This window comes from Vicia villosa, linkage group LG4 (assembly GCF_029867415.1).
Source record: "Vicia villosa cultivar HV-30 ecotype Madison, WI linkage group LG4, Vvil1.0, whole genome shotgun sequence".
Lineage (NCBI taxonomy): Eukaryota > Viridiplantae > Streptophyta > Magnoliopsida > Fabales > Fabaceae > Vicia > Vicia villosa.
The window spans coordinates 170,375,661-170,391,958 of NC_081183.1; the positions used below are offsets into that span (position 1 = coordinate 170,375,661).

At 35.4% G+C, this 16,298-nt stretch overlaps 1 protein-coding gene across 1 annotated transcript; it reads right to left on the reverse strand.

The window, feature by feature from the left end:
* Positions 1 to 1,570: 1,570 nt before the first annotated feature.
* On the reverse strand, positions 1,571 to 3,651 carry LOC131598302 (uncharacterized). The gene is made up of 3 exons (XM_058870918.1): positions 3,594 to 3,651; positions 2,974 to 3,042; positions 1,571 to 2,415 (listed from the first exon to the last, which is right to left on the reverse strand). The coding sequence occupies exons 1-3, from the start codon at positions 3,649 to 3,651 to the stop codon at positions 1,571 to 1,573; spliced, it is 972 nt and encodes a 323-aa protein (XP_058726901.1).
* Between the last annotated feature and the right edge of the window lie 12,647 nt (positions 3,652 to 16,298).

Genomic DNA, 16,298 nt, shown 5'->3' on the forward strand with positions numbered 1-16,298 from the left:
GATAAATTTTTTTTTTATGAAATTAAAAAAAATTAAGAATTTTTTAATTATTTTTTGGATGGATGAATATCCATCCATTAGAAATATGTTAATGGATGTATTGGATGGATTTTATTCTTTAATGGATGGATTGGATTGGATTGGATTTTTCTTAAGAGAGTTTAGTGGATTGTAATGGATTAATGGATTGGTTTGGTCCATCCATTAACCATCCAATCCATATCCATCTAATCCATCCATTTTGCCACCCCTACTTCCAACATCCCAACAGATAAAAATAGGTGATGGGGTGTATTCAAGGCCTTTAATGTCATAAGTTCGATCGAGAGAGATGGTGGTGTTTTCAGGTTCATAGGATTCACCAACTTAGATACTCTATCTACAAATTCGTTCCATTTTCAAACCGTCTGCGTAGACGCTACTAAAGTATCCGCAACTACCTTTGGTTGAATAAGAAGTACTCCCTCTGTCCCAAAATAAATGTCACATTTGGAAAAAAAAATTGTCCCAAAATAAGTGTCACTAATCAACTTTTTATCCAAATAGTTCCAATATTACCCCTAATAATTATTCTATTTTGTTTTTGTAGGATAACTTTTTTTCAAGATATAATTAATGAAAAGGAATAAAAATGAACCTTGAGCAATGCACGTATTTATTATTTGTAGTATTTATTATTTGTAGTCTTTACATGTAAGGTACTAATTACACATTTCATTGTTTTTTGATATAGAGTAACGTTCAGTTTTTGATTTCTATATAATTAAAAAAAATTTATGAAAAGTATACAGCATCTTGAATTAAATTGAATATGGAAAAAAAATTAATGAAAATCATGAAGTTGAAAGAGATGCACATGAAGATAAAGAAGATTTTGAAGTTGAAAGAGTAGAGGATTCTCTAGATTTTGAAACAGATGCAGAAGAAGTTAAAGAAGATTTTGAAGAAGTTGAACAAGTGAATGACTCAGGTGAAGATAATGAAGGTGTTGAAGTTGCTATAGCAGAAGACAATCCAAATTTTGAGAGAGAAGATGAAGAAAATAATGAAGATAATAACATAGCACTCTTGAACATTGATTTAAATGTGATGGGACATCCTAATTTTGATTTGAACGAAATCCCTGAAGAAGAAGATGAAGTATTTCCAGAAAGATGAGTATTCGATCCAGAAGCAGAAATCAAAGAAGAGGTGAAGAAACTTATAAAAATATGGGTTCCAAGATTTTAAATTTTGCATAATCGTTTAATTTCGTTTTCATTTTCTATTGTTGCCAAGTTATAATTAATCCTATGATTTTAATTGTCTATTTTTGCCAAATTATAATTATGATTTTTATTTCCTATTTTTGCCAAGTTATAAGTATGATTTTTATTTCCTATTTTTGCCAAATTTAAGTATGCCAAATTACTGTAATGAAATATTATCGTTATAGATTGAAACAAATTTGTCATATTGTACATGAGTATTAGAGATTTAAAAGTAAAATAAATTAATGATAAAATCATCTAAATAAAATCATCCCAAAATATTCAAGAAATTACAAATAAAATTAAAATAACTCAAATAATTAATTTAAATATCTAAGAACATCTTGCACTAATGTAGGATCACACTTCAATTGTTTAGGTAGTTGCCCTTGATGCTCCAACATTTCTTTTTTAAAATGTGGGATTTTATATTTTTGGGAGCCTCTAATCTTCATGATTTCGATCATACATGACTGCAAAGTTAAAAAAATATGATTTGATTTCACTGTGGAAAATGTTTCAAAAGATTTTTCAACGACTTTCACTAGTTCATCAATAGAATTCAGCGACTCTTTATATTGTAAGGATTGGATAGCATTGAAATATCCGAGATCTAAAATATTTAAATCTGGGGAGTTTGCTGGTTGACACATTATTCTAATGTCAAATCCATCTTGTGACGCTACTCGACAAAATTCTTCATCATGACAATCAATGTGTGTTCTTGCATTGTCTTGTTGAATAAATATTGGAGATCCCTTTTCTTCTATTGGCCATTTTTCCTTGATGACAGGTAAGATTTTCTCAATCAGGAATGTCCTTATCACATGTTTATTAACTGAAGTAATCGGTTTAGTTTCTAAAGTTCCGGCAACTCTATTTATACTATTCCTTTTAGCCGGCTCTTGTGTGACAAAGGGAAATATACCAATCTTTCCAGAAAAAACTTCTTTTCCATGCGCATCAAACCTTGGACGAGCTATAGCAGCTAAGAACATGACTTTTTCAATGAAGTTCTTGCTTTTATATGTACGTAACGGAACTTCTTCATCTTGCAGTAAGTAGTAGTTCTCTGATTTCTTTGTCATATAGAACCACTTTTCGTCGATATGAATGGTGTTATACATACCTAAAAATGTTGGATCATGTGGCAAGCTTGAACTATCTAGCATTGATAAACAAAAACGATATCTATATTTTTTGTTTTCTTCCTTTAAAAAAGGCTTAATGGCATTTGAATGTCTCCGTAGGACTCCTGACTTTAAATATCTATGCAATGTGCTCTTACTAACTTTTGCTGCATATGAAAGAGATCTAACAGTGGTTCTTTGACGTAAAGGAATCTCACGAATTCGATCATAGTCAACTTAAATTCTTTTACGACCACAATTTTTTGTTCTTTTATGAGACACATCGACATGTATACCACTATTTTTTCCTTGTTTCTAAATACGTTGAATAGTACGCATTGAAACTGAAAACTGAGATGCAACTATTTTAAGTACCGCTGGTATCAATCTTCCTTCAACACTCTTATCTAATAGAAGATTATATATGGCCCTTCTATCCATATTAGATAAATTGTTTTTTTTGTTTGTGTTGTCAAAACCTCCAAAATTTCTCCATCATCAACAATATCTTCTTCTTCTGTACACAGTCAAATATTTAATGAGTTAAATTAATGTGTAAAAAAGACAATATTAAAATGTTTAAACTTAATTACCTGTGTCTGTTGGCCAAGAATTATAGGATGATGAAGAAGTTGGAATTTGATTGATATCACCATCTAAATCTTCAGTAACACCAAAAAATTGAATTAATAGAGTAATAAATTCCTCCATTATAAGAAAAACATATTCTACCATAATTAAGTAACGAAATTGAATAACGATAAAAAATCTTTAGTACCAACAAATCAAAAAATTAACTTGCATGACTATTTTTCCATTTATTCAAATAGAACAATGAATAATGGAAACATCAATGTAGCAGTAAATAGAGGATAAAATATAACGTACCAAATTGAAAATATGACAACAAATAATTATTCTTCCATTTATAAATAGGAGAATGATGAATAATGAAACATTCCATTTATAAATAGGACAACAATGAAAGATTGAGCAGTAAATAGAGGATAAAATATAACGTACCAAATTGAAAATATGACAACAAATAATTATTCTTCCATTTATAAATAGGAGAATGATGAATAGTGAAATAATGAATAGAAAAGAAATGAATCATTTCATTTTTAAATAGGACAACAATGAAAGATTGAGTTGAAAAGAGGACACTTCATAGTTAATAGAGTAAAAAATTATGAATAAAAATCATGTATACCAGCATTTTCTTCTAAATCAGTTGAGACCATATATTCTACATGTATATCATCTTCCATGTATATCAACGGTCAATGAGATGTTTTAATTTTGTTCCATATCCAAACTGTCTGCGTAGACGCTACTAAAGTATCCGCAGCTACCTTTGGTTGAATAAGAAGTACTCCCTCTGTCCCAAAATAAATGTCACATTGAAAAAAAAAAAAATGTCCCAAAATAAGTGTCACAATCAACTTTTTATCCAAATAGTTCCAATATTACCCCTAATAATTATTCTATTTTATTTTTGTAGGATAGTTTTTTTTCAAGATATAATTAATGAAAAGGAATAAAAATGAACCTTGAGCAATGCACGTATTTATTATTTGTAGTCTTTACATGTAAGGTACTAATTACACATTTCATTGTTTTTTGATATAGAGTAACGTTCAGTTTTTGATTTCTATATAATTAAAAAAAATTTATGAAAAGTATACAGCATCTTGAATTAAATTGAATATGGAAAAAAAATTAATGAAAATCATGAAGTTGAAAGAGATGCACATGAAGATAAAGAAGATTTTGAAGTTGAAAGAGTAGAGGATTCTCTAGATTTTGAAACAGATGCAGAAGCCGCTTATTTGATCGGAAGCTGCAGTCCTTTGGTTGAAAGACTGCAGCCAATTAGAATAGAGAAGGAAAACATATTATCTAAGTATGACTCTTAGTTTAAGGTTATTGAGAAGCTTGAGATTTTTCGATTTTGCTTCATACTCTACATTGTATACCTTTTCTTCATACCCAAAAATGGAGTCCTGCTTTTCCATAAATCTGATTTCCTTGCTTGTTGCCCGAGTCGGTGCCAAAAGACATGTCAAGAGGGCACCAGAAAGGGCCGCCAAATCTTGCTTGTTGTACGTGCCGCATGTCCTTAAGAGTTCCGTAGTTTTCTGTTCCATGTTCTTTTTTTTTTACCTCCAATAGAATATCAAAAGATACCTCGCTGAGCGAGATGCCCCTTTGGCTGCAGATTATGGAAAGGAATTGAATGTTAGATTCTAAGGAAATATGCTTTTTGGCTGGATGAAATAAAGTCTAAGTACTATCTATTGATTTGTGTAGACTATAATCACTGATCATTCATAAGTACATTTCTAAAGGATTTTCTCATTTCGTGCCGTATTAGAATTTGGGTTGGGAAACCTGATTATGTGTCCCAATCAACCTTGTATAGACGTATCATTGAATTTGGGTTGAATCTAGCTCAATCTTACAAAATCAACTTGTTAGGTGAGGACTGCCTACCACATATAAACATATTCTCAGACCATATTTTATCCAATCTGGGACTGTACATACCGAAAAATCATTAAAATGAAAAGTGTTCGTAGCCACAAATTAACAGGAAGAGATAACTACCCTACTTGCTTGGCTAAGTGTCTAACTGTATCATACTTGTTCTACATTTTAGTGCTTACTTTCAATTTAATCTTTGCATGTTCCTCTTGCTGCTTGCACAGGACCACGTTCATGTGCATGCATTTGATACCTTGACAGTAGTGATGTCTTACTATCACATTTCTAATGCATGTTGAATTTCTTTTTATCAAAAATTATAGTTTTGTTATAATTTTTTAAATCTTCAACTGAATATTTTAAATTGTGATTCAGGTTGATTATGCATGTACACCTGAAATTGTTGAACAGCATTTTATGTCATGTGGCACTGTAATTAGGATCACAATTCCCAAAAATGAATTTGGTCTACCCAACTCCCAAGGCACTGTTGCTTAACGAGTCCGAGCTTCACGGTCGGAAAATCATGGTCTGTATCAGACAATAAACGAATTTAGTCTCTCTCTCTCTTCCGTTAGTTTTACATTAGTATTACATACTTAAAATCTGGTTGCACTTCAGGTCTGTGCTAAGCGAACAAACATTTATGATTTTTCCAAACATTTTTTTAAGATTATTTCCTTGCAAACATTTGAACACAAACAAATCTTTTATTCATTCATTTTTTTATTATTTTTACAATAATGGGAAATGTTACAACATTGGAGCGTAGCTCCTTACAAAAGCAAATGATAAATAAAAAAGCTAAACAAATCCTAAGCATCTTCATCAGACGAAGAACCAAATGCATTGTGCAGCTTGAGCTTCATGATTTCTTTCCCATAGTGAGCTTTCAATTCGGCCTTTTCAGTCCTCAGCTTGTCAACAATATTCTTCCAATCATCAGGAGTCGGAGCGTTGCTTATCGAGCCTTCAAGGTTTTTCTTGCTTTCTTTGATGTATCTCTTGATTGCAGCGTCTTTCTGACGAATCTTCTCATCTTTACTCATGAGTCATCCATCTTGGTAATAGAGAGTTTCTTCGTGATCTTTCACTCTTTTCTTCAACTTTCTATTTTCCACATCAGTTCTATGAAACTTTTCTTCCCAAGCATCTTTTTCTATCCTCATCTTGGCTAAAGTGTCTTGGTATTCCTCCATAGTGGGAATGTTGGGTCGTTGAGATACTGCAGGAAACATGGGTTTTTCATAAGCATAAGGCATTTGGAACTCTTTTGCTCTTTTCTTTACCCAGCAAGTGTAGGTGTCCATGGCAATGCAATTTCTTTCCTCGCCTTTTTCTTTCCATCGGACGTCGTACCAAGCTCTCACCATTCTTGCTTTCAACCTTTTAGGATTATCCCCTTCTCGGTAGAAGTATCCTTCCACTGTAGGACCAATGGGTTTAGCTGAATTTGCATACCCGAGTTGTCGTCGGGCTAGGACCGGATTGTAGTTAATTCCTCCTTGCGTACCAATGAGGGGTACGTTGGCGAACTCTCCACAACTATCAATGGTTTCTGTACCACAGCGAGCCAAGGTATACCAATGGATATCATTATTAGTAAGAGACATAAGTCTTCGAGGCCAACGCAAACCTTCTCGGTTTTCTGTGAAAATAGGAGACTGAGGTAAGTGTGAAACAATCCATTTGAACAATAAAGGTGCACAACATACAATGATTCCACCGCCTTGGCGATTCCTATGATGGACAGAGAAATACGTGTCACCAAGCAAAGTCGGAACAGGATTTCCAATCAGAAAGATCTTTATGGCATTGATATCAACAAAGTTATCGACATTGGGAAACAGAACCAACCCATAGATGAGCAAGGCTAGTGTAGCTTCAAAAGCTATCATGCTACCAGTTTCGATGAAATCAAAGGCTTTCTTTACCAGGAAGTGTGAAGTTAAACCCGGGAGGTTTCCTTTGGTAGTCCAATTACTCTCTACTTCAGACTTTTTCATGTGGATACTTGCTGCAATGACGTGTGACTTAGGAATGGCTTCCAAACCATTGAAGGGTATCTTGTCAGACACAGGAATACCTAAAAGATTGGCATATTCTTCCAAGGTCGGTACCAACTGGTAGTCTGGAAAGGTAAAACAACGGTAGACGGGATCATAGAACTGAACTAGAGTTTTGAGAAGTCCTTCATCAACATGAGTGTTCAAAATAGGCAAAAGCTTTCCATAACTTTTCCTAAAACTACAAGGATCTTGTATAGAAGATGCTAACTCTATCAGTCTTTCTACATCAGGCGCTTTGAAACCGTACTTTTTGGTATACCTTTTTTCCATAACTTAATCCTATAATGTTTGCAAAGAAAATTCTCTAATTTTTTTGGAAAAATCATGTTTTTATGGAAAAAGATGGTTTTTTAATGAATGTATGAATGCATGGATGCATGGATGCCACATATTCAAACATGGTAAAGCAAACATGGTAGTTCAAACATGGTAACACTAACATGGTACTACAAACATGGTAACGCAAACATGGTAACAAACATGGTAACGCATAGGTTCACAGGTCCAAAGTCACGAGCATGAGGTCAGAGAACCAAAAATGGGATAGTTCTAGTTAATCACCTGCACAACATGTTCTACTGATACGTCAGAGTCTACATTTTTCTTTCGGATATTACCGGCCTTCCACAATTAAACTCATGAGCCAGTAATATTCTCAAGAAAAACTCGTCTGAGTGTGGTTCTCCGCATGACAACTAATCCAAGTCTTCACCTGAATAGTTTCTGCACCACAACCTAATAAGGCCAGGATGGGTTGGGGTTCTACGGCCAACTCAGCTTCTACAGTTCAATGAAAGTAATAATGTCTTCGCTACGAAACATGCTAAACATATATTACCAACAAGGAACCTCCACTGAGCGGAAGGATTCTCAAGTGCGCCTGCACATGACTATACCCTCCACCTAATTTCTTATGTGTACTTAATCCGGGTTAGGATTTGTCCATAATGTATCACTTGTAACAGAACCACACAAGTAATAGAACCAGAACCACACATATAACAAAAAATGAAATGAAAAATAAAGCAAATAGAATTAACCCTTCCTTTGGAAACAATGAAAAGATGTTCCCCAGTGAAGTCGCCATTTTTTCTGTCGCGGGGAAAAATCGTTGTCTTTTTTGGGATGAGACACCTGATGCCTTCTTTGGGCTCGAGTGCTCAAAAAAATGATTTTTCTTTTGTTTCGACCAAACTTTTTATTATTTCCAAAGGAGGAAAAGGAAAAAAGCTGCAATAACCTAAAAGTGGGGGGAGAGATCTTGGGTAAGAGGGTTGGTTATACGAAGGGAAGGTATTAGCACCCAACGTATCTATAGTACTCTATAGGTTTCTTTGCTTTGTTTTTCATTCCATGTTATTGAGAGGTTCTTGTGAAATAGGTGGGACCTAAGGTGTTTGTTTGATTATGCTCGCAAAGATCATCGCGATCCTCTGCATACATATCCCTTAGAGGGAATCAGAGCATCTGTAGCTCGGGGTCTACGGGTGCTAAGGTTTGAATGGTTTTTTTTGTTTTGTTTTGCTCGCCAAGGATCGACCTTGTGCCTACGTATTCTCAAAGGGGTGTTGAGAAAGTCAGAGCAATCGTAGTTCCCACTTATTGCTAGTGGAAGCAAAGGATAAGAGACAAATGTCATCTAAATGTTCGATGTATCTAATCTATATCATCACATACATCTGTTTGATTTTTGTTTGAAAATCTTTTCATTATAAGCCCGGGGCCATGCCACTTAGGGTGGTTAGAATGATAAAGATGTTTTTGTTGTTTAACCAGCCTTGTGGCAAAAACTTTCAATGAAGTCAGCCTTGTGACAAAAATTTTTGATTAATCAGCCAGCCTCGTGGCAAAAGTTTCAATGAAGTCAGCCTTGTGACAAAAACTTTGATTAATCAGCCAGTATGGTGGCAAAACGGTTTGATTGATTAGCCAGCCTTGTGGCAAAAAAGTTTGATTGATTGATTGTTTGTGATGATATAGAAGAGATACTCCTATCATAGAGATGATAAATGTCTAATCTCCTAGGGTATTTGATTTGGATATTGGGGATGCTTGTAAGAAGCCCGTGGGTCCTTGTACGAAGCCCAAGAGGAGGCTATCTGAGGGTCCTTGCATTGTAAGCCCAAGAGGAGGCTATGGGAGGGACAATCCAGGGTCCTTGCATTGTAAGCCCAAGAGGAGGCTATGGGAGGGTCACTCGTTTGTACAAAGCCCAAGGGGAGGCATGGTATAGTTGGTCTGAGCTCTTAGAGCGATTTCACCGGGAAACCATACTCTATGTCCTAACCTAAACTAGTGGAGATTCTTTGCACGAAGCCCAATAGGAGGCTATGGGGAACCTAGTGTTGTACTAAGTTGAACAAGCATATATAACACACATATGTACAAACATGAACAAGTATTAACAAACATGAACAGGTATGAACAATTATATATATGACAAAGTGTGTGTATATAATGGAGTTTATGAAGGAAATATACCTGTAAGCATGATCCATTTGTATACACGGGGGCTCGGGACTCATACTCGAGGAGAGGTCCACTTGAGTTTATTCAAAGCTATGTAAGCAGGTATTTACAAAAGGCTTGGGACTTATACCTACATGGAGGCCCATGGTATTTTTGGGAAGATTTAAAGAAAACCTTCATTTTTTATTGGTTATTCAAAGTTCAAAATCAAATTGATTGAGATATGTACAAAAAGGTGCATGTACAAAAAGGCGTACAATGAAATACCTAATTTCATGCACTGGAATGGGTATGTACAAAAGGGCTTGGGACTTATACCTACGTGGAGGCCCGTGTTTTATTTTATAAAACATGGTTGATTGTTTATTAACAGACGCGAGGTTTCGTCGTTTTGAAAACTGTTTGAAAAAAGTTTTAATTTGAAGAGATTTGTTTTGAAAGAAGTTTATTGTTTGAAAAACTGTACAAAAAGAAAAGAAATGGGACTTACACTCTCTAATATTCGAGAGGCCCCACTTCATTTTGAAAATCATTTGATCAATTAAAAAAGTTTAATCAATAGTTTCAAAAAGAAATGGTTTATCGTCTTTGAAAAGAAATGCGATCGCTTGTTTTAAAACGATTTGAATTTGACAAAAGTCAACTTAATTAAGTTAAAACAAGTTTTAATACTCAATTAAGACCTAAGTGATTAGGGTTTGATCACAAAAAATATTTACAAGTGATTAGGTTAAAAATTAAATGAAAAAACCATATTTAAAGTATTTAAAAACACTTAAAAATGTATCATTTTAAACCTATTTTAAAATGTATCAAATAAATATTTTTTGATGATTTTTTTGATATTCTTAAAATATATATATTAAATGAATAGTGTAAAAAAAATGAAGCAAAAATGAATTGATTTGGTTAGTTAAATTGATTGATGAAGTTGTGAAGAAAAATGAGAGAAAATAGTGATAAAAAAGAAGGGTTTGGTCCCATAGGGACTTGAACTCGTGACCTTGAGGTCACTAACCAAAACACTTGCCAACTGAGCTGCGCGCGCAGCTTGTAAGTAACACACTTCCATTTAATTATATTTTAAAACGAACCATTTGAATTTCTGAACAAAAAAAATGGCGCCAAGAACACATCCCTAACTTGATTTTGAATTTTCTGAAAACTGAGTTGTTTTGATCAATCAAAGGGTCTATCTCACTCGGTTTTTCACGAGGAACATGATGGTGCCCTCATAATTCATTTATTTTCACTCTAAGGGGGTCAATTTTCGCATGAACATGAAGACCCCTAATTCTGAGTTTCAATCTGAAATCGTGTGTGTGCATGATAAGTTGCAATTGATTGAGGGTTAATGATCCATACATATGCAGAAACATGATGGTAAATCAGTTTTTCATTTATGATGCATGTATGATAGAGTTTGAAGTTCAAGAGAGCTTACCTTCTAAAACGGCCACCTGAGAATTGAATTTTGCAATAGGGGTGTTACAGAAGTTGTTTCTTGATCTGGATAGCTTCAATGGACCTTATGGAAGGTGTCTGGATGCTTGGAGTGGATTGAAAACATCTGGATTAGTTGGTGGAACCCGATCTGCAGTAGGAGCAAGTGAGAATCGAGCTTGATGATTCTGATGTTTCAGGTTGATGATGAGTGTTTGGATAGTTCATATGAAGTATATGGATGGTGTTTGAAGTGTTAGTTTGGACAGAAATGACCTGGAATTGATTTTGGCATGATAAGGCTTAGGTTATGCATATTTGGAGGTGAAATGATGATTCTGAGTTTTGGGTGTTTTTGGGGTGTATGGATGGATCAGACAACTTCCAAATGATGTTTATGGGTTGTGGGAAGCATCATTTTGCTCAGAACTTGCAAGGGATGGAACTTGCACTTTCTCCTCTTTGAAACTCATGAAACTTGCAATTCAAGAAAGAAGAGAGAAAACCTATAATTATGAGGTTTTGGTGTGAATTGAAGAGTGGAAATGACCTCTATTTATAGGCCATGAGTTCTGAATGCAGAGCCTTGCAACTTGCTTCTTCTTTGGTGATTTGGCACTTAAGGGATAGAAAGGAATCTTACCATTAAATGCATATGGTTAAAGTTACTAAACCATGGTTAAAATTGGCTATGCTTCTTATCTCTTTCCCATCTGTCTCATATCAGAAAATATCTTCCAAATATTGCCTCTATGTATCATTACTTGGTCCATTTGGCAATTTGGCTCATAACTTAGTGAAAATGGTGAAAATTCAAGTGAAAAAGTTCACTAATGTCAAAATTCAAAACCATGGCTACACTCCATATTTTTTTCATGCTCTTGGACATTTTGGAAAGCTCATATGACACACTTCAAAACCCTAGTTGAAAGTTTCTTCAAGACCTTTAAGGAAGTGGGTGAAAAAGATCCATGAACTTTGAAGAAAATGAGATTTCAAGTGAAGTTTTCAAAAAGTACCAACTTTGAAGCACCATATCTCTTAAATGGTTGATCTTATGGAAAAAATTTATATGTGTCAAAGTTGTTTATTGGATCAAAATCTACAACTTTCATGTTGGAAGTTTTTTTCAGTTTGTAGGTGAAATTTTGAGTTATTCCCTTCCAAAGTTTGGAAAAAACCATTGAAAAACACTTAGAAATTTTTCTAAGTATGAAAAGTCAAACTTTTGACTTTTGATTCTTGATTGATTTTCTTGATTTTTCTTGATCAAATGACTTCATATATCATATATTGATGATTTAAAACTTCAAAAGTCATGGTTGACCAAAATTCCCCAAAAGTCAATGGTGATCTTGTACAGTGGACTTTTTCAGACGAATCGCGTTTCTGGAGATTTCAAATTAAACAGGCTATCCTCATCAAATGAATGGTATGAATGGATCATATTGAGGTATTAGAGGATATTGAATCATAGTTTGAGTTATGAAACCATGTCCTGATTAAAAAGGCAATTGTTCAGTGAATTAGGTCAAAAACCCTAATTGTCGACCAGATGAAATTGATGACTGTAGGTCTTGAATTGAGATACAATTTCCATTGTATATTTTCATAGGGATTATTTGAGGATGATTGAAACCTTTGATTGACTTCCTGGGGATTTTTAGGGTTTCCCAAATGTGATCCCTGATTTCAGTCCCTGATAGTTCAAAAACCCTGATCTGAGGATTTGTCTGATCAATCTTTGTATAGGAGATGTTCTGAGCCAATGGATTAGGTCAAAATGATGCACTTGGGGTCTTGAGGTCATGTCCCAAGTCATTAGGTCAAATTCTGAGCAAAAGTCAAGAGTATGCTGTCTTCAGTCAAAACCCTAATTTGGTTGATTCAAAGTCTTTGAGCTTGTTGAAATGAATCTCTGAGGACCAAATGTTGATTATTGATGAAGATAGTTCTTTTGAGATGAAGGGAGAACAAAACCCTAATTGATTATTACTTGTACTGATGAGTGATTTCCTGATTAAATCCTGCTGAGCCACAAGTAACAAACACAAGCTATGCAATTTGTTAGAGATGCAAATGATGCATATGCAGATGATATGAGGTGGTATCTTAGGTCAAAAATTGGGGTATGACAGATGCCCCTATTTAAGTTTCTTCAACCTGAGATATGAAGATTGAAAATCTTTATTTTGATAGGGTGGAAGAGACTTAAATATCAGAAGACGCAAATTTTGGACCTAAGATACCAAAATTGCGAATGATGCAAGGATATCTTTACCGAGGGAATATCAAAAACTGACTCCACTGGGGAAAAGAGATCGGAAAGGATGTCTCAATCCGTTTTAAGGAAGAGAATCCATTTTTGTTTTTCGGGAAAGAAAGTGTATGCTTCACCAGGGAATGATAGCTTTGTAAGAAAAGCTTACCAATCGACATTATCGACTATCAACACAGGGATAGACTTGTTAATAATGCGAAGGTGAAGGGTATGAAACTGTGTTACCGACTACCAGCATGGTGATAGACTTGACAAGGTAAAAAGAGTTTCAAAGGTTCGGTTAATATTACCGACTATCAGCATTGTGATAGACATGTTGAATAATATAACCAGAACAAAAGGTTACCGACTACCAGCCTTGTGATAGTGGTTTTGAAGACACGATCAATTATCAGCCAAGTGATAAAATGATCTTGGAGACTTTGCTAGGGAAATTACTGGTTATTCAGCCTTGTGAACAGCAATAAGGCCCTAATTTGTCAAATGGTCTTCATGATTGATTTCCTAGAGAGGAAAAAGCTTTTGAAAGAGACATAAGCTGCTCAGATGATGAGGCTATTGCTTATTGTCTGTTTTTCACGACTCTGTTTGAGGAATCGGAATTTGAATCTTTGGTAAAGACAGGGTTCTAACCAAGAATGAATTGGAAAGAAACAATCAAACAAGACTTTGTACCCATGAGGAATGAACTCAACTGGGGATTTCCTCCTTTGTTTTGAAAGGAGACACTAAAGAAACCTTCTTCCACGAGGAATGATCTCAGTGGGGAACTGGAGAAAGAATGTGTTCTTTTTGCTTATGGGTGACGACCTACTTGGAGAGATGACACGCCCATATTTGTTTCTTTTTCTTTTTCTTTTTTTCTTTTTCTTCTTTTTTCTTCTTTTTGAGGATAAATATATCCTAAACGAGTGATTTTAAAGCAAACATTGAAAAATGCAAGAATGCATAAATGATGCAAATATGTATGAATGATGAATGTCATGAATGTAGCATGCATGCTAACAATACTGACAGACAAAGAAGTATACTGGAGAGGGACCGACGTCGCAATACAACCAGATACTTGGCAAATGTTCTTCAACACGGTGTAGATAACACGGATGATGAAGGGTGTTGCGTGCTTTAAACTTCTCTGGGGAAGATAAGCATTTTTACTGAGATGGAAGAGCTTCTTCACTGGAGATTGGAAATCTTCGTCACTAGGGATAAAAGACCTTCTTCACTGGGGATAGAAGAGCTTCTTCACTGGGGATAGAAGAGCTTCTTTACCTCGAGGGGTAATTGCTTCAAGAATTCTTTTCTGGGACCAGAATACCGTTGTCTCAACAATTTTTCAGGGAGAATCCTTTTGTTCATCCTATGGAGACGACTGCTGATGTTCCTTCCGTTGTTCACAACTCAAAGGAAAATTTCGCTTTTATTTTGAAAAAGAAAAGTGAAGTAAATTCATTTAAAACTTTTTTTCCTTTTTTTCAAAAGTGAATAACACAATTAAAGCGTCATTTTGCAAGCTGAAAGAAATTAAAGATTGCAAACAAATGGGCACAAGGCTCAAATTTATTTAATAGGATGGTAATCAGCTAAAGGCGTGATTCCATGGAGTATTTACAAAAGTTGGAAATGGTAATTATGCGGAAAAGGCTACATTGAAAGCAATAACCACTATTCCCTCTAATAACTTTGAGTTCCAACTGTGCTTGTCGCTTCAGATTGGCGATGATTTGATTGAAGATCCTTTGATGAGGTACAGACTCTTCAGGTGACGAAGTAAGGACTGATGCAGTTACTTTGTCATAAATCCCTAATTTTTGCATAGATTGCCCTTTCAGGTTTTCAATCTACCAGGATGAATTTTTCTGTTTATTGTCTCTAATTTTTGCCTGGACCGCCCTTTCAGGTTTTCAGTCCACCGAGACGCTCATTTTTGCCTAAGTCGCCCTTTGCGGGTTTTCAACTTACCGAGCTGTTCTTTTGTATTTTTTTTAGACAAAGTATTTCTTGACTGCATCAGCATTCACAGGATATGGGAGTTCATCACCATCCATGGTTGCAAGAGTCATGGCGCCGCCAGAAAATGTTCTTTTGACAACATATGGGCCTTCGTAATTAGGAGACCATTTGCCCCTAGAATCTGGTTGAAAAGACAAGATCTTTTTAAGCACGAGGTCACCTTCTCGAAATTCACGAGGTCGAACCTTTTTGTTGAAAGCTTGTTTCATCCTTGCTTGGTATAACTGTCCATGGCATAGAGAAGTCATACGTTTTTCTTCGATTAAGTTCAACTGATCGTATCTGTTTTGACACCATTCAGCCTCTGATAACTTAGTCTCCATGAGGACTCTCATTGATGGGATTTCAACTTCTACGGGGAGCACAGCTTCCATGCCGTATACTAGAGAAAAGGGAGTTGCCCCTGTTGAAGTACGCACTGAAGTACGGTACCCATGTAAAGCAAATGGCAGCATTTCATGCCAGTCTTTGTAAGTGACGACCATTTTCTGGACAATCTTCTTAATGTTCTTGTTAGCGGCTTCAACGGCGCCATTCATTTTTGGTCTGTAAGGAGAAGAGTTATGATGCTTAATCTTGAATTCCTCACACAGTTCTTTCATCATCTTGTTGTTCAAGTTTGAACCATTGTCAGTAATGATCTTGCTGGGAATACCATATCGGCAAATGATGTTGTTCTTGATAAACCTCACAACCACTTGTTTTGTAACATTGGCGTAAGATGCTGCTTCGACCCATTCGGTGAAGTAATCAATTGCTACCAAGATGAAACGATGACTGTTTGAAGCTTTTGGTTCGATCATTCCAATCATGTCGATACCCCACATGGAGAAAGGCCATGGAGATGAGAGAACGTTGAGTAGAGTCGGTGGCACATGGATCTTCTCTGCGTAGATCTGGCACTTGTGACATCTCTTCACGTGTTTATAACAGTCAGATTCCATTGTCAACCAATAGTATCCTGCTCTTAAGATCTTTTTGGACATTGCATGCCCATTTGAATGAGTTCCAAAGGACCCTTCATGCACTTCATGCATTAACATGTCTGCTTCGTGTCTGTCCACGCATCTGAGTAAAACCATGTCGAAGTTTCTTTTGTATAGCACATCTCCGTTCAGGAAGAAACTGCCAGAAAGCCTCCTTAGAGTTTTCTTAT